We start from the raw sequence: 18,458 nt of genomic DNA on the forward strand, positions 1-18,458 counted from the left end.
AAGGAATTAATTCTAAAAGGCAAATTCAGAGATGCTTTTATAGCTCCAAGAAAAGCAAATCTAGACATAAACTATATATCATGTTCAGTGTACCTACAGGAGTTGCAGAGACTGGTTGACACAATGGAAAAATAAAAGGGTTGTGAGTGGAAACAGCACAATTAAGCACATGACTTCCAATTACCCACCAGAAAGGCTTTATTCATTTCCATAAAACCTTAATAACACTGATATTTATTCATGATCATTGTCATTTGATACATGAGAAATATAATCTTACTGCTTTAATTTGTATTTCTTAAATTTTGAGAGTGAATAGTTTCTTTTATATTTATTGACTGCTGTATTTCTTCCTATTTTCTTGACAACTTTCTATACGGGATTCTGTCACTTCAGTGATTTCTAAGAGCTCTTTATACATTAGGAATATGAATGTCACCTATATCGTAATGTTGTTTTCTTTTTTTAATACCTTGGATGAGAGACTACCTAGGAATACCAGGTATTCCTAGGTAGTCTCTCATCCAAGTACTAACCAACCCTGACTCCGCTTAGCTTCCGAGATCAGACAAGATCGGGCACGTTCAGGGTGGCAGGGCCATAGACACCTACATTGTAATGTTTTCCTTGGGTTTATATAGTTGAATCTATCAATCTGCATAGAAAAAGTCTGAAAAGTTATTCACCAACATGGTTATAGAGTTTATCTCTGAGTAATTGAGGATGGTTTATATTTTCTTCTTTCTGCTTACCTGATTTTTCTAAATATCTACAGTATAGATGTAATACTATTGTAATAAAAAGTTATGTAGCTAGAGCAATTCAGCAAGAGAAAAAAAAACAAAAGGCATCCAAATAAGGAATGAAGAAGTCAAATTGTCACTTTCTTATTTTTATTTTTTTCAGGCGAGGCAACCCTTGGTTGACTTCACAGATTGCAAGGAACTTGTCATCTTACAATCCCTTATTTTTTCATTTTTTATGCCTACAGCACCTGGTCTTCCTAGGTGGTCTCCCATCCAAGTACTAACCAGGCCTGACCCTGCTTAGCTTCCAAGATCAGATGGGATCAGGCTTGTTCAGGGTAGCATGGCTGTAGAACAAATTGCCACTTTTTGCTGATGACATGATTCTCTATACTAAAAACTATTAGAAATAATAAATAATTAAAGTTTCAGAATACAAAATCAATGTTCAAAAATCCATAACATTCCTATATTCTAATAATGAATTTTCAGAAAAAAAAATGAAAAGAACAATTCCTTTTGCAATTGCAACAAAAAGAATACCTAGGAATAAACCTAACAAAGCATATGAAGGACCTGTACACTGAAAACTATAAGACATTATTAAAAGAAATTGAAAAAGATGCAAAGAAATAGAAAGATATTCCATGATCTTGGATTAGAAGAATCAACATAGTTATGGAAGTTAAGGAACTTAAACCTGTGTAAAGAACCTTACTCTTGTTTACCCTGCTTTTCCTGGTTATTGCCCCATAACTGGCATTCCCGACACCTTTCTTTTGTTTTTGCTGAAAATGATATATAAATTGGAGTTCTAAGCCACTGCTTTGAGTTACTCGTTTTTCCCTGGGTATCTCACATGTATAAATGAGGTATACAGGTTAATAAACTTGTTTTTCTCATTAATCTGTCTTTTGTTACATGGGTTCTAGCCAAGAAATAAGAAAGTTAGAGGAAAAATTATTTTTTTCCTCTTCTATATAAATAAATGATTAAAAAACAATGAAGTAAGGGTTGTTACTAACTTAGTACCTAGAAATAACTATCAGATTTGGTAGTGGAAGAAAGAAAAATTGATTAATTCAGCTTCAGTAGGTCAAGGACAGACTTAATGGTGAATGGCATTGGAGGAAGTAATTGAGAGTAATGTAGGGAGGAGGCAAGAGAATTAAAATGTTAAATCAAGCTACGTTCAGAGACTGCAATATGCTGATCAGCTATGTACCAGGCCAGGAGGACACCTGCAGAACAAAGGAAGATTTCTGCTAGGATGGCTAACAACCCATTTCCCACACCTGTGGAAGGGGACACAGGAAAAACTATATTTAAGTGGCTGCAATACACAAAATAAAATTGTTCATTCCCTATGGCTAGAACCATAGGGAACGTATGGATTAAAGGCTAGGAACTGTCAGCAGGCCTTTCACACTACATATTACCTTTTGACACTACATAGTCTTCCCCTTCCCCTTCCCCACTGTATGCCCATAGCAAAGGAAATGGATAGACAAAGTCTTTAATCTGTAACTCACAGGAACTAAAAAATGATTTATAAACTGAATTCCCTGAACACTCTGGGTCCCTATCACTACTTTTACTCTGATTCATTCTCTCCATCCCTCTCAGTGTTTTTATCTCCATACTCTACTGTCTCACTGTTCCATCTCTCAGGCTCTCTCACTCTCTGCCTCTGAGAGAAGACCATGCTCTGTTTGTGGAGTGTTACCTCTTTTTTAATAAACTTTCCTTTTGACTCTAACTTTGGCGTGTATGTTGAATTCTTTCCACATTCTCCACCAAAGGACCCGCTTCTTCTCTCAGTACAGGGCTTGGTCTACCCCTCTCCCCACTCAGGGAAATTAGCCCTGTCCTGCATCTAGAGAACATGATCACTGGTTGGCCTGCAAGTTGGACCCGGGCAATCAGAGGCTCCTCACCCCTTCCCCTTTCCTTGGAAAGTATGTTCTGCCCACCATTTCCACAAATAGGAGCTGTTCCAAGGACAAAGCCTGGAGAATAAGGTGTTGAGACCATCTGTACCATATACATGACTGAGCCCAGTGAAGGCCTCTATATAAACTTTAAGATTCTGGTGTGCAGGTGCATAGATCTACTTGTCTTGTGACCACCCAAGACAAGCCTCATAAGTTCTCTTGCTTATTATAACTGCCACCTACCTATCTGGAGTGGTCTGCCTCTTTCTTTGGTCTCTCCTTGCTCTCCTTTTGGGAAGGGCAGGTTGCTGGTTTCAGATTTCACCCAGGAAGCTCCTGGTGTGGCAAACCAAAAAACAGCCCTACATGTTGCAGGGGAAATATCATGCCCTTATGGAGGGAGTCATGAAACGGTGGTGAACCCCATAGTGTAATGATGGGATTCAAGACACATTACCCTAAAAATATGGCACCGTGGCAGATTGAATATTTGAAAGAACGCGAGAAACAGAATTTGAAAAATGACAGGTACAAGGACTGACTTCTCCCCTGAAGCAGATCATAAGACCCTCATGTAAGAGGTGTCCTCCCTATACAGAGAGGATTCTTATCTCCAAAGACAGAGGGAAGCCAAGAGAAATCTGAACAAACAGGCCTTACTAAGTTTTCCCACTTTACTACCCTTAGCTCATATCCTTTTGTCCCATCACATTTTCCCAACACTCCTCATCAAATCTAGTATAAAAACACTCAGGTTTAACCATTTTCAGATGTTCATTTCTTTATCAGGGATCCTATGTTACATAAAACTTAAATCTGTATGTTCTTCTCTTGCTAATGTTTTTTGTTACAGAGTCCCAGCCAAGAACCTAGAAGGGTAGAAGGAAAATATTTTCCTGCCCTACAGTTGCAAGGGTGGAATCAGGAGCAAATTGAGGTGGTTGTCCGTGGGCTCGGAAAGGACGGATGGACACGGATTCCGGCCCGCCGCGGAGTAACGGTACGCGCCCAACGCCTTCACGAACCTTCCAGAAAGCTGCGCCGGCTCCGGGAGGAGGAGGAGTCGGGGAAGGGGCAAACAAGGTAGAGACAGAGATTACACATAATGCCAATTTTCATACTTGGTTATTGAGGAGTTACTGAAGGATTTTAAGCAAGTGCATAATAACAACAGATTTGAGTTTTTAAAAGATCCCTGTGATTGCAGTGAGGCAAAGGAACTGGAGGAGCAGGGGAGACCAAAAGCTAGACTATCACATACTCAAATAGATGATGATGTGGGTTTGATCTAAGGCAGTGGCACTGAGGATGGAGAATATGAGATGGATTCTTGATATGAAGGAGGTATAATCAGACTTTGGAGAGGGGAAGAGAAGAACAAAAAGAATGAAAAAGCTTCAGTTGCCTTTTCTATTAAAAAAAAAAGATAAGGCACCTATTTCATAGTATTGTGAGGATTAAACGAGCTAAAACGTGTAAAAGGGTTTAGCACTGCGCTGAATGACTGTTATTAAAATGCTTAGGCTCCCTAAGAGCCCGTGGCTACGTTATATAGAAGAAACTAGCGTAAAGCGAGGCCGTTGTACTAACTAGTGAAGCAGTTGAGATTTCCCAGGCAATCATAGCTCCAAAACTTAAGATTATCTGGTATTTAAAGAAAGTGTATTTGAATCTGGAACTACTACTCGGTATCAACCAATAGGAGACAATCAATCCCCACACTTCAAGCAAAAGAAACCAGACACCCATCCCAAATCTCTGTCTTTTAACTCCGTTTCAAAATGAATTTAAAAATCAATGAAAAACAGGTACACGCAGTCAGGAATAACTGCTAAGCCTCCACGTGCTGGAGAGTAACCCGGAGCAAAACACACCTCGCAGTCGCGTCTAGTTGGAATTAACGTAAGGGACCTCACAGCCGAGGTCCGAGTAGTGGGAGATGTGGGTGTCCCAACATCCGCCTTTAAAATAGCGTGTTGTCCTTTCTGCCTCGCAAGAATCCGTCCCGTCGTGGCCTTGACCCCTCAGCGCCTAGGGTCACCATCCCCGCAAGCCCCGACTTCCCCGGCACATTCCGACGCCCGGCGCGCGGCGGGCAGCCTTGTACGTCACGCCAGCACCGCGCCGCCAGGCAGGACCCCTTCCCCGACTCCTCCTCCTCCCGGAGCCGGCGCAGCTTTCTGGAAGGTTCGTGAAGGCGTTGGGCGCGTACCGTTACTTCGCGGCGGGCCGGAATCCGTGTCCATCCGTCCTTCCCGAGCCCACGGACAACCACCCCAATTTGCCATGCCCGAGAATGTGGCACCCCGCAGCGGGGCGCCCGCCGGGGCTGCCGGCAGCCGCAGCAAAAGCGCCTATCAGGACCGTGATAAGCCGGCCCAGATCCGCTTCAGCAACATCTCCGCAGCCAAAGGTATCGCTTCCGCGTCTGACTCCGCGGCCCTGTGGGGTCGAGCTCTGCTCTCTCACCCTGGGTGGGCATGGCTGACTTTCTCTTCCTTCAGATGATCCCCTCCGTGAAGGGAACCTTACTGTATTCTGCCGGTAATTCCCGACCCCAGTATGGAGGCCTTTGGATTTGACCCTTTCTGGGTCCTAGACTCCCATAGTTTTTCATTGGGTCACTCATCACACTTAACCAGAAAGCAGGCGAGGCCCACATGCAGCGGTCCCTTGGGTTCTGACAATTTAGTGCTGTCGCTTCTTATTAGTTCCACTAGTAAAATGTTTGCACAATACTTTTCAGTTCTTTTGTTCTTATAAAAATACCATCTAAATAAGCTTCCCACGGCACAATTTTTGAAAACAATTTGGTATACTCTTCGTGCTTAAATTGGGGCGAGGCCCTTTGTATTGGACTGGAGGACGGACCCGTCTTTTTTAAGAATTATGGAAAGCTATATTGTGCTTTTATGTCCTCTGCATGTGCAGCCAAACACAGGCAAATCAAGAAACATGGACAGTTTGCTATTTTGTGTTTGTATTTTGTAAAACACTTTAGTGCATGGTAGAAATCAAGACCCGTTTCGTTCTCTTTTTCCATAACTTTGTGACCTTTAATCTCTAGCCAAGATTTCCCTACCTATAAAATTGAGGGAAATGTTCGTGTTTTTTTTGTTTTTGTTTTGTTTTGTTTTGTTTTTTAATGTGAGAAGAGAAATTCAGTTGCGTTATTAGAGTCTGGAAGGAAAAGTGAGAAACTAAGACTTAGCGATCTTGCCTGTGGTGTATACTGAGTACAGTTAATATTTAATTCGGCTTAGAGAATAAGGTGCACGAAGAAGTGACAGGTGAGATTGGAAGGGCAGAGTGGGGTAAAAATTTGAAGGGCCTGGTGTCCTGGAAAGGCTTTGGCATAACTCCTACAGCTATAGGTTATTCTTCAGCAGAATGAAGTAAGAGCTAATTTGTAGGGTTTCTGTGAGAATTAAATAAAGCATATAAAGAGCCATGTATATAAAATACAGCCTTAAAAATACTCAAGGTCATTAGCCCAAGTGACTGAGGGTGTGATGAAGCTAAAAGAAATCCATATAGCTAGTCCTGGAATGATGTCTTCATTCAACGTGGTTTCTTTATGTTGTTGATAAGATGCCTTAGGAACTTAACCTTGTTTTTCTCAATTATCCTATGGTAAAAACTGGTTTCGATGTTTCTCATTTGGCCACAGTTCTGAGAGCCTATCAATGTCGTTAAGTCAGAACTTACTATACACTGGAGGAAGGATGGTAGAGTAAGAGAATGGGTTCTATTTTGGGCCTAATGAGTTGGAGAGTTCAGAATGACCAGATGGGCAGATTTAGGAGTCATTGGGAAGTTAAGAGAGAATGCACCTGGAAATGAAGATTTGGTAAATAGTCATCTAAGGAACTTAGTGGAAGCTTAGATTTATTACATCAGAAACAAGATGTTAAATTCTTGGGCCATCTGGAGGGCCCAAAAAATCTATAGTGTGGTAGGTTTAAACAAACAAGATACAGAATGGAAAGTTTACTTTGGTAACCTTTGAAACAGCAGTGAACAGCAAATTGAAACTGGGCAAGGGAGGTATGCATGTAGGAAGGAGAGGCCACCTAAGTTATCTCTGAACCTGACCCTTTTAAGTGAGGAGAGCTCAGAGCAAAGGGACACAACTAGTCTTTCCAAGTCGTCAGACAAAACCCTACAAACTAATCAAGAAAAACTGCTGCCTTATGCATCTTTAGTTTAATTCGGGGAGCCAGTTTTTTTATTTTGATGCTACTAGAAGAGAGATAATAATAGTACCATTGGTTGATGATACGAAAAACCACACACACATATATGTAGTAGTAGTTCTAGTACTATTCAGTATGAGCCATTTAACAGGCGATACTCTGTGCCACATAGTATGCAGACATTTTTGGAGATGTAAGCAGTCTAAAATCTTTTATTTTTTGGATTGTGTATATTTTTCTAGAGTCTTTATGTAGATGAATATAAGGGCATTCTTAAAGTGAATTGGTCTGCTTGTGGAATCATAGCCATAGGGGTCCACTAAAATTGCCTAAAAGAGTAGTAATATTTACTGGGTAATTAGGAACTGCGGCCCCAAACCATGAAATAATTAATTGGAAAACAATTTTTAAATTATACCAAATATTTTCTCTTGGCCTCTAAGACTATCATTGTTCGCACAGTGTAGGAGAAAGCATGCTAGTTGTGGAGCACACAAAAAATGATTAGGGCACAATCTCAGCCTTGTTGTGTACATGGAGTGAGATGGTATGTGAGAAGGGGAAGATTTAATCATTTGTTCTGGACTTGTCAAAGAAAAGGAATGGAGTATTGTTCATCAATTCCAGTTTCTCTTAGAAAATAATAAATGGACTAATGAAATAAAAACATTCTCATGGATAGATAATAAGAATAAGAACTTTGGAATGGTAGACTCTATATCCAGAGATGTTTCATAACATACTGATAATGACTGAAAGCTATGATTTTAGTTTTGTTTTTTTAGTTAATGTTGGTTTGTTTTTTGTTTGCTTGTTTTGGAGAGGGGATCAAAGGGTGTGTTTTTTCTTTTTACCGTGGTCCATCTATATACTAGCTTCACATTAGTGAACAAGTCTTTGCCCTCAGAAATCATACCCTATATAGTTAGGGGAGACAGAGTAAACAATTAGTGTAATAGGAGGTCTAGCCTGTCCTATTGCTACTTTTCTTATTTTAAAGAATGGAGAAAAGAAAACAATCCTTAATCAGAGCTAGATTGTACCATTTTGATACTTAAAGGAAGATTAAATAAATCCTCAAAATTTATTCTGCCATAGGCACAGCATGAATACTACATATAGTGACTTTAACAACAAAACGAAGTATGTCATAGAATTAAAGGAGTAAATTATTCTGTTTCCATTAGATTATTATTAAACAATAAATTTTCGTTAGTGGACACTAAATGATTCTACACCCTATCCTAATAAGGACAGAATGATCTTTTGAGAAGAGAAATCCTTTGTTCTTTAAAGAGTCTTGATTTCTGTTTCTTCCTTTTACAGCTGTTGCTGATGCTATTAGAACAAGCCTTGGACCAAAAGGAATGGATAAAATGGTAAAATTAAATTATTCATTATTTATTGAATGCTACCGTCCACACTGCAAGATCTCAGTAGAGAGTTAACGCTGTTTAAAAAGTAAAGCATTAGAAAGGCACTTTGAGAGTTCAGAAGAGTGATTACTTGAAGGTGAACAGTACTTAATAATAATTCGTATTTTGTTTGCTTAATGCTTTTTAAACAAAGTACATACACAAAGGTAATTATTCGTTGTGTAGTTAGATAGAAAGTAAAGCTAGGTGCAAGGGCTTGGGTTCAATGCTCCTTATGGATGTAACTCTGTGACCTGACTCGTAGGTCTGGGATTTCAACTCTACTAGTGTTGTTGACTGGCAGCATAAAATAGATACATTATAATGACTTTTAAATAATATACCCTCAAATTAGTGCTAGTTAACTTCCAAAATGAGAGGTAAGGAAACAACATAGAGGATTGTCTGGATGATAATACAGATCATTATTGTTCTGGGTATTTTAATTCTCTCCTTGCTAATAATGCTTTTTGCCTTTTGCTGAATATACTAAGAAATAAGTTACTATGTTGACTAAAGAATTGTGTTCACCACTTTAAATAAGTTAAGTAAATGTCTAATCACTGTGTTGTACACCTGAAACTATAATATCATATGTCAACTGTAATCGAAATATTTTTTAGTTATCTTAAAAAAAATAGCTAATATTGAATTAAAAAAAGTGTTCGCCACATTCATGGTGCCGTCTTTGGAGGCCATGGTATTTATTATTGATACGAACCTGGGAATGATGGTGATTCCTTATAGTATTTTTTCTACCCTTTTTCCTTGTTTGGATTCCTTCTGTTTTACACAAATAAATAGCTGGAACAAAGCCAGTTCTTTGCTTGTAAAGTTGGACTGTTATGCATATTCTTAAGTCATATTAATGTAAGGGAGGAAAGTTTGAAATTAAGCACAGTTGTAAGCTATGCAAACAAATTAACTTCTCTACCAAGTATTAAAATTAGTAGATCTTTTTGGGTGTCACATTAATGCTGGGTAAAGAAAACAAAATTTTTGAAATCGCAGCTTAAAAAAATGTTTTTTTACAGATTCAAGATGGAAAAGGCGATGTGACCATTACAAACGATGGCGCCACCATTCTGAAACAAATGCAAGTGTTACATCCAGCAGCCAGAATGGTAAGTATAATTTTAGATGAAATGTTCTATTTTTTAAGTATATGGTTTGATATTTGGTAAACAATTAAGTTTTATTTTATCAGGTGATATCATGTGAGCATTGTGCATTTTTTTTCATTAGGCTAAACAGGCATATTTTTTAGTATACATTGTATGCCTAGCATTGTGTTTTTTTAGTGCAAGGTCCCTGTCCTTGTCCACAGGAATGTGTCATACAGTTGGGGAAGGAAGAGTTAAAAACATGAAATGGCACAAATTATTAGTTCAGTGAGAGTTAGTTGGAAGAGAACAAAAGAATTTTAAATTATTTTGTGTGCAAAATCATGTGTCTAAACTTACAGTGATGTTTATTAAAAACAACAGTTCATAACTCGTGTCAAGTGAGAAGTCACCATATCAGCAAAAAGAAATTCCTATCTATTACAAAGTCCCCTTTAATTATTTAAACATAACTTTTTAAAAATGAGTCAAATAATGCTTATATAGGATCTGTTCAGGTAAACTTGGCAAAGGACTGTAAACTGACACTCTGCTGTCATCTGGAATGCCCCATTTCATAGCTTCCAAGTCTACAGGGTACCTATGGTACAACATTTATGCCTTTTTGACAGAAAGCAGAAATTTACCTACAGTCTGAACCAGCAGTCATAATGTAGATTTTTAGTAGAGTATATAAGTAGAATTTTGTGTGCCACAAATATATCGGTTATTATTTTTACATGAAACCCAAGATAGACAACAAAAGTCAAGAATTGAATCTTACAGTGTTGATAATAATCGGATTGTGACACTGATATGAAAGTCATTTGTTTTATATTTGAATTAGATGTTACTGGGTTCTCACATTTCTCATTAAATAACTTAGCATATTCTTTTTACTTAGCTGGTAGAGCTGTCTAAGGCACAAGATATAGAAGCAGGAGATGGCACCACATCAGTAGTCATCATTGCTGGCTCTCTCTTAGATTCCTGTACCAAGCTTCTTCAGAAAGGTAAGTAGAACATAGAACATACTTTATTACTGAATAAAGGCAAAAAATCTCACATTACTTACTAATTTGCAAACTAATCTTTACTGGGAATTTTAAATTAAATTTTGCTGTGTTTATTATATGAATTAGAAAGTTGTGTTTTTGTTTGTTTATTTTTGCTTCCTTTTTACCAAGCTTCTTTTCTAATGGAACTTGACAGAATTTTGCTTTTCAAAAATAAGTGGTGGTTGTGTTACTAATATTGGGATTTGTGTGAGAATGGTGATTTGGGAGAGAAAGCATGGGTTCTTGCTCTATTAAATAGTGTATAATCAATTAGTAGTGACTCTAGTCACTTATTCTGTTTATTATGTATGTGTATGTAATTGATCTGTTCCAAATTAAATGGAAATAAATTATTATAAATAACAGTTAAGGTTATTTAAACCATTATAGTTATAGCTGAAGCATAAATTAATCTATAGTTAATAATTAAATTTTATGACTGCTTTGGAATTTTAATGAATAGAAATTTTTTAAATGTGCCCAAAAGGTAGCTTATTTGTTATAATTAAATAACTAGATTTTCACAAATGACAGGGATTCATCCAACCATCATTTCCGAGTCATTCCAGAAGGCTTTGGAAAAGGGTATTGAAATCTTAACTGACATGTCTCGACCTGTTGAACTGAGTGACAGAGAAACTTTGTTAAATAGTGCAGCCACTTCATTGAATTCAAAGGTGAGATAAACACTAAGTTTAAGTTTCATTAAAAACTGCAACTCTTATGCTGTGAGTTTTGTTTGATGCTGCACAGTTCATAAATGTTAAGTCTCAAGTGTGACTGGGTAAATAAAGTAATTTGTATAATTGAATTCAAGTAAAATTTACTCTTTCAAGGCTTTCAGATAAATTGTATCCCCATTTTACAGATGGGAAGATGGGTCTAGTGAAGTTAACTAACTCATCCAAAACCTATTAATAGGGCTAGACCAAAACAGGATTATCCCATAGTCCATCTCTTCAATATCCATGCTGCTTTTCTTAGTTATCAAATTTAAAGCAGTGATGTTCTTTTAAATTTCTTGGAAACTCATGTCACTTTGTTTTCTGTCATTCCCTTTGTCAAACATGCTCATTCTTTTCCTTTTCATCGGTGTTATATCGATATATTCATTTTCTTCGAATGTTAAGTAGAGAGCTAGATAATATTAATGGTATTGTTGAATATCCCCAGAACTAATAACAGAATAGCATAATGATTACAAGCATTGGTTACAGAGTCTAGATTGCCGGGGTTCATTGCTAGCTTCATCACTTAACTAAGCGCTTTGACTATTTCAATTTCTTCATCTAAAGGTTGAATGAGTATATGAATGTAATTTCCTAAGACCACTGCCTGACATGATAAGTGCTCGGTTAATGTTAACCACCAGCTATTTCTATCACCCCCTCACTATTAGGGGTACACATGTATAGCATCTGATCACAAATTCATTTTAAATAGGAAACCTCCACATAAAATTAATTTCTTTTGGATTTGCTATAGAATTATTAGTAAACTTGACATTCCTATCTGTTCTATTAATGAAAGAGGAAAGCAAGCATACATTTCGTGTTCTTGGTGACAACCTGAGTTGAGACAATTCGCATGGAATATTTTCTCATTCCCATTCTCTCTGTCACACCCTTTCCACCCAAAAAAAGTGATTAAGATTACTTCTTGAATATCTATGTCAGTAAAGAACTAAGACTTTTATTGTGAAACTGACTTTTTTTTTAAATTCTAGGTTGTCTCTCAATATTCAAGTCTGCTTTCTCCAATGAGTGTAAATGCAGTGATGAAAGTGATTGACCCAGCCACAGCTACTAGTGTAGATCTCAGAGATATTAAAATAGTTAAGAAACTTGGGTAAGCATTTCTAATTATAACTCTAATTAATAAAAATTAATTTCAAAAATAAAAAGCTATTGCCATAAACGAGCTTAAATGAAGCTTAAATGAAACATACCTGTATGAAAGTCACAAAGCTTTCTTCCTTTTTGGTTTTGTTTTCATGAGAACTTGTACTAATGTGGGAATCTCAAGAATTTCTTCATATTCTCTTATGATGACAGGGCAGTAGTGTGATCAAAGAGGTTCAGGAATGGGACACAAACGTGAGGCTGGAGCACATTTTATTGGGCTAATGATTTTTAATATGTTAGCAATCTGTTAAATTCACAAATTTTTACCCCCTGTTAACTATCCCCTACTTTGTTTTCTTTTTTCTTAGTGGAACAATTGATGACTGTGAGTTGGTGGAAGGGCTGGTTCTCACTCAAAAGGTGGCAAATTCTGGCATAACCAGAGTTGAAAAGGCTAAGATTGGGCTTATTCAGTTTTGCTTATCTGCTCCCAAAACAGATGTAAGTAGAACCAAATGGAATTGGTTCCTCGTTTATGTGTTTTAATTTTCTAATACCTTAGATATTCATTATTATAAAAAATAGAAAATACTGATACTAGTGATAAAAAAAAAAGCATACATTTCAAATGAATTATTAAAGTTGAGACAAAAGTAGGAATTATTGGATCCAAACATGACAAATCCATAGCCTCAGTTGGCTATTCATTGAAATTAAGCATTGATTTACTTTATAAATGAAGACAAAGGATATGTGTGTAATAATAAAAACAGGTTATGTAAAGTTATAAGTGGAATTTCTAGATCCTTTCTAGCTTCTGAGAACAGAAATCTTCACCAAACCTACAATAGCAGGCAGATCTTTTGTCCGACATTTGCCCAAAGGAAACTTTAAGATTTCTCCTTTTATATTGCATTGGCATATAGATTTCCTGTTTAGTCATTTGTTTCCCTAAAGTTTAGCCCATAAAAAGTTAATGTTGTTTTACAGGTCTTTGATAGAAACAAAATATGTCCTTGGTACCTTCTTTCAGCATACCAATTTATGTAACAAGGCATAAAGTAACGAGGATGCAGGTGAAATTATTTCAGTACTATATTTGAAGAGAATTGGCGTATTCAGAAAATGTTATTTTACATTTTTTGATTATCAAAAATGTTTTTATAGTGTGTGTGTGTATCTCTATGACAACAAGGTGTATAAATTAAAATAAAAGACCTGAATTAAGGTCGGTGTATATTCACCTTTCTAGACCTTTTCTATGTATATCTGTGTATAATTTCTTCTTCTTTGGTATGATTTTGAATTTATACTGTAATATTTTTATTAAAAGTCTTTTTCACTTTAAAATTCCTACAATGCAAATTATTATGTTCTTTTTCTAAACAGATGGATAATCAAATAGTAGTTTCTGACTATGTCCAGATGGACCGAGTGCTGCGGGAGGAGAGATCCTATATTCTAAACTTAGTGAAGCAAATTAAAAAAACAGGATGCAATGTTCTTCTCATACAGAAGTCTATTCTAAGGTATGGGGCTATTTTATTTTCTTCACCTCTTAATAATAATTGATTTTGGATCACTTCTAGCAATTTTTAAAGAAATATTTGAGATGGGTAAACCACTAGACATCTAATGAGTGCATTTGGGGGCATTCGTTCAGATAAGTACTCTAGAGTGGGTTCTCTTCCCACCGTGGTAATTTAAATGTGGGGTATATAATCTTTCTAGATCAAGATCCTAAATATCAAGTAAATTTTTTTGTTTTTAAAAAGCTAAGTTTGGTCTAAAATTAATTAACTAAAAGAGGCATTTATTTAAGGGTCTGTGCATTTGCTCGCCTTGAAATTTAAAAGTTTTTGGAGGGGAGAATAGTAGATAGTCCATGAATTGAAAGACTCTCCAAAGTTTGAATTGATCTCCCCCTTTTTTTTTTATTGTTTTCATTTAATAGGTAGACACATTCCTGTGTACTCTTTTTTAATGTTATGCCAGAAAGTACTGTGAATGCTCATTTTGTATGGAAACCATGATGAAGAGTTGGAGTACCTGGTTCTCATTCCAAGTCATGTAATAGCTAATAACCTTGAGTAAATTGCTCTCAAAATTCAGTTGGCTTATCTGTAAAACAGGGATAGTAATTAATATTCACCCTTCTGATAGCACAGAGTTGTCAGGATCATTCCAGATAATTTGTGGGAAAGTGTAAAATTTTAGTCTTGAATTAGTCATACTTCATTCTAAATTCAGGAAGTACCAATAAAGTTTAATCAGATACACTCATTTAGTATTAAGAAAAATGATGACATAATTATTATGTTTTACAAATAGTGTCATTGGGGTATGTTTTAATATTATCTATTGGAAATCTTAAGGATTTTGAACTTATAAATTTGGTAAGCTAATATTTAAAGCATCTCTTTCACAGATAATTTGAGTCATCATCGGTCATTTAAACAACAGTAAAATAATGAAAACCTTCAAGAGTGGTTGAACACCAAAATGTTTTAACCTAGCATTGGCATAATTACTGATTTTGTGTTTTAGAGATGCTCTTAGTGATCTTGCATTACATTTCCTGAACAAAATGAAGATTATGGTGGTTAAAGATATTGAAAGAGAAGACATTGAATTCATTTGTAAGGTAAAATGTTCATAACATCTGTATGTGTGAAAATGTCCAGTATTCAAATGTTATCTTAATTCGTAGATTTGACTATTTTTTCTAGACAATTGGAACCAAGCCAGTTGCTCATATTGACCAATTCACTACTGACATGCTGGGATCAGCTGAGTTAGCTGAGGAGATCAATTTAAATGGTTCTGGAAAACTGCTCAAGGTAACAGTGTTATAATTAAGCTTTATTTGCTTGGGTTTTTTGTTTGTTTTAACCCTTACTCCAAACCCATAATTTGGAATTTGTTTATTAAAGATTACAGGCTGTACAAGTCCTGGAAAAACAGTTACAATTGTTGTTCGTGGATCTAACAAATTGGTGATTGAAGAAGCTGAGCGCTCCATTCATGATGCCCTATGTGTCATTCGCTGTTTAGTGAAGAAGAGGTAATATAAACTAAGTAACAGAATGTTACAAATTGTATATCTTGACTTTAAGGTATAAATTGTAAATTATTTAAAGTAGCTTTCTCTAGGATAAAGTAAGCTAAAAATGTTTGTGAATTTCAGAGCTCTTATTGCAGGAGGTGGTGCTCCAGAAATAGAGTTGGCCCTACGGTTAACTGAATATTCACGAACATTGAGTGGTATGGAATCCTACTGCGTTCGTGCTTTTGCAGATGCTATGGAAGTCATTCCATCTACACTAGCTGAAAATGCTGGCCTGAATCCCATTTCTACAGTAACAGAACTAAGAAACCGGCATGCCCAAGGAGAAAAAACTACAGGCATTAATGTTCGAAAGGTAATAATTTAATCTTTATTGCAGAAAAGGTTAATGAAAAAATTTTAATCTTCATAATTGTCTCTTGAGTGACAAGCTTTGTAATTAAAAGTAATCTTGGATTTAAATATGAGACCTGTAGGTTCATTGAGAATGAAGATGATGCCTTAAGTAAAAAGTATTATTTGTTCATTAATTCTGCCACATCAACTGTGTCACTTGGCAAGTTATATAGTCTGTGCTTCAGTTTCCTCAGTTGTAAGTGCAGGGACAATTAAATAGTTCTCAGGCCTGTTGTGAGGTCAAATGTATTATTAACAAGAAAGCTCTTACAAAGATGCCTAGCATAAACATTGTAAGTATTACGTATTACCACCAGCCTAGTACAATCACCAAGAGTAAATACATAGAACAGTGATAACTTCCTCTTTTGTATTATTTTATTAATGTCTCTTTTGTAATGTTTTATTAATGTCTCTTTTTATTGAGAGAAATAATAATTAATGGGTAAAAAATAACAATCCAAGGTGATATTTTTTTAGTAGTACAGAACTCTAAAAGAGGGTACTACCTAGTTTTAGCAAAAGCTTTATGAAGATGCAGTTTGGGTTGGTAGGAAATAAGGAAATTTCAGATGGGAAAGCAAATGGTTTTACAGGTGAGAGGGACCAAGAAGTTACTAATTTTTTCTAGAGCAGAGGTTTTATGTTGGTGATACAGTAGACTTAAAGGTTGGAAAGTTCAGATAAAACCTAAAATTTGAGGGCCCTTGAGTTTTCGGGTAAGTATGCGTTTTTTTTAATTCCAGTAGTTGGAAGCCACTGAAGTTTTTTTAACCAAGAAGCTAAGATGATGAAAAGAGTATTTTTTGAGGAGGAAAGCCAGGAGATAGGGTTGCTTGTTATGGCCATCAACAGTAATCCTTGGGAAAAGTAATCCTAGGATAGTGGCGATAAGAATTTCAAAGTGAAAATTTGAGAGAGTTGGAAAGACAGAGCAGACCAGACTTGGCCATATTCAGAATTAGGATTCAGAGATTTGAGCATCAAAGATCTAGTAATTTTTAATCTCCATGATCATCTACCTAATTTTTGCCAGGTTATTTTTAAATTAAAGATATATACGAGTTGTTTTGGAGTTAGGATTGGGAGGCTCCAGCATTAAATCATTTTTTTCCAAATTGTAATTGAAATTCAACCTACAGTATAGTGAAAAGCTTACTTAGTAGAGTATCTTACTCTTGACTAGACCAAGAGAAAACTGCATTTGTAAGGCCTTGAGTCATACTGGTAACAGTGTAGTTGGTGATGTGTATAATTTCAAATACTAAAAGTAATTTGTGCTAATTTTCAGGGTGGTATTTCCAACATTTTGGAGGAACTGGTTGTCCAGCCTCTGTTGGTTTCAGTTAGTGCACTGACTTTAGCAACTGAAACTGTCCGGAGTATTCTGAAAATTGATGATGTGGTAAGTATATATAGATTGTGAATTTTCTTACAAGGTCAGAAAGGGATTTTTTTTTAGAGGTTTTGTGGGTAGGGGTCTGTAAATGTTAGTTTGCTGGTCATCAATGTAATAAAAGTTCATTACAGTCTTTTTCTCACTTGTAAAAATAGATGATTTGGATAATTCACTTAAATGTCTTCCATCCTTAAAGTTCTGTCGTTTACAGTTTTTGAAATTCAAATTTTTCTCTTGTCAGGTAAACACTCGGTAATCTGGATAACGCTGGCCACCTGGCACAATTATGGCCACTATAGTGCATCTGGAGTAGAAGATCACTCACTGGCATTCCTTATGTTTGGAAGAGTGTATCCTCTATGATTTCCTGGGCCTGGTCTTCCAAGTTGGCAGTTGTTTGAAATTTTATTGACACAATTCAATGAAAATATTAAATATTTGGTTTCAAAAGGTGGACTACTTTATTACCCCTTCCCCCAGCAACATTTCAAATACTCTTGAAAAAGACATATAAGAAGCGGGTGGAAAATGGATTCACATTTACCTGTTGACTTTTTTAGGATCTTTATCCTGGGTACTTTAAATGTTAAATTTTTTTAAACATGACAAGAAAAATAATGGCCTAATATATTTGTTACCCTGATAAATCCAACTTACATAAAAATACCAAAGTAATGTATATGCTGTTTGAAAAGTTAACAGTATAGAAAGATACAAAGTGAAAAATGAAACACTCCCTCTATAATCTTAATCCCTTTTTCTAAGAATAACCATAGTTGTGTTAATTGGGATTCCTTCTACAAATAAAAGTATGCATACATGTAGCAAATGTTATTTATACAAAAGGGAATCTTAACTGACATGTCTTGTTTCAGTGGTTTTAAACATTGCTTCTACCCTGATCAAGCATCATCTCTCACCATGTATAGTATAAAATCTAATCTCTGTCCTCACTTCAGCCTCTTTCTGTCAGTTCTGCACACATTGTAGCTAGTGACTTCTTAAAACTTGCCAGGCACTCCAGTTTGTAAAAGCTTTTACAGCTTCTGATTGCCTTTGAATAAAGGCCAGATTTGAGGTGGACCATACATTGGGCCTACAAAATCTGGTACCACTCTTCTGTATTTCACAAGGACTGTTATAAAAGCAACTGGGGCTCTCCACATTTGTGGAAAATGTCAGCCAACCAGTCTGAAGCTTTTCTTTGTATCTGACAATTCAAAATAACTGATTTGGTAAATGGTAAATTCTTAATATGCTTAGATACCTATTTGTGGATTGTCTAAAATTTAGTAATTCA

At 36.1% G+C, this 18,458-nt stretch overlaps 2 protein-coding genes and 1 non-coding gene across 3 annotated transcripts in view; 1 reads left to right on the forward strand and 2 right to left on the reverse strand.

The window, feature by feature from the left end:
* Positions 1 to 4,711, reverse strand: part of COMMD1 (copper metabolism domain containing 1) — a 115,538-nt gene extending 110,827 nt beyond the window's left edge. Inside the window, exon 1 of the mRNA XM_025045106.1 lies at positions 4,555 to 4,711. The gene's annotated coding sequence lies outside the window, so the exon portion shown is untranslated. The remainder of the gene's footprint in view (positions 1 to 4,554) is intronic.
* LOC112478033 lies at positions 983 to 1,101 on the reverse strand. Its single transcript, XR_003045696.1, has one exon. It is a non-coding gene; the product is annotated as a 5S ribosomal RNA (ribosomal RNA).
* A 100-nt stretch (positions 4,712 to 4,811) lies between the features above and the next one.
* Positions 4,812 to 17,608, forward strand: CCT4 (chaperonin containing TCP1 subunit 4). The gene is made up of 14 exons (XM_006909564.2): positions 4,812 to 5,093; positions 8,203 to 8,255; positions 9,326 to 9,415; positions 10,299 to 10,407; positions 10,987 to 11,129; positions 12,179 to 12,300; positions 12,665 to 12,797; positions 13,686 to 13,825; positions 14,844 to 14,940; positions 15,026 to 15,136; positions 15,230 to 15,360; positions 15,484 to 15,718; positions 17,051 to 17,164; positions 17,400 to 17,608. The coding sequence occupies exons 1-14, from the start codon at positions 4,967 to 4,969 to the stop codon at positions 17,412 to 17,414; spliced, it is 1,620 nt and encodes a 539-aa protein (XP_006909626.1). The 5' UTR covers positions 4,812 to 4,966; the 3' UTR covers positions 17,415 to 17,608.
* The last annotated feature ends 850 nt before the right edge of the window (positions 17,609 to 18,458 follow it).

This window comes from Pteropus alecto, unplaced genomic scaffold, assembly GCF_000325575.1.
Source record: "Pteropus alecto unplaced genomic scaffold, ASM32557v1 scaffold131, whole genome shotgun sequence".
Classification (NCBI taxonomy): Eukaryota; Metazoa; Chordata; class Mammalia; order Chiroptera; family Pteropodidae; genus Pteropus; species Pteropus alecto.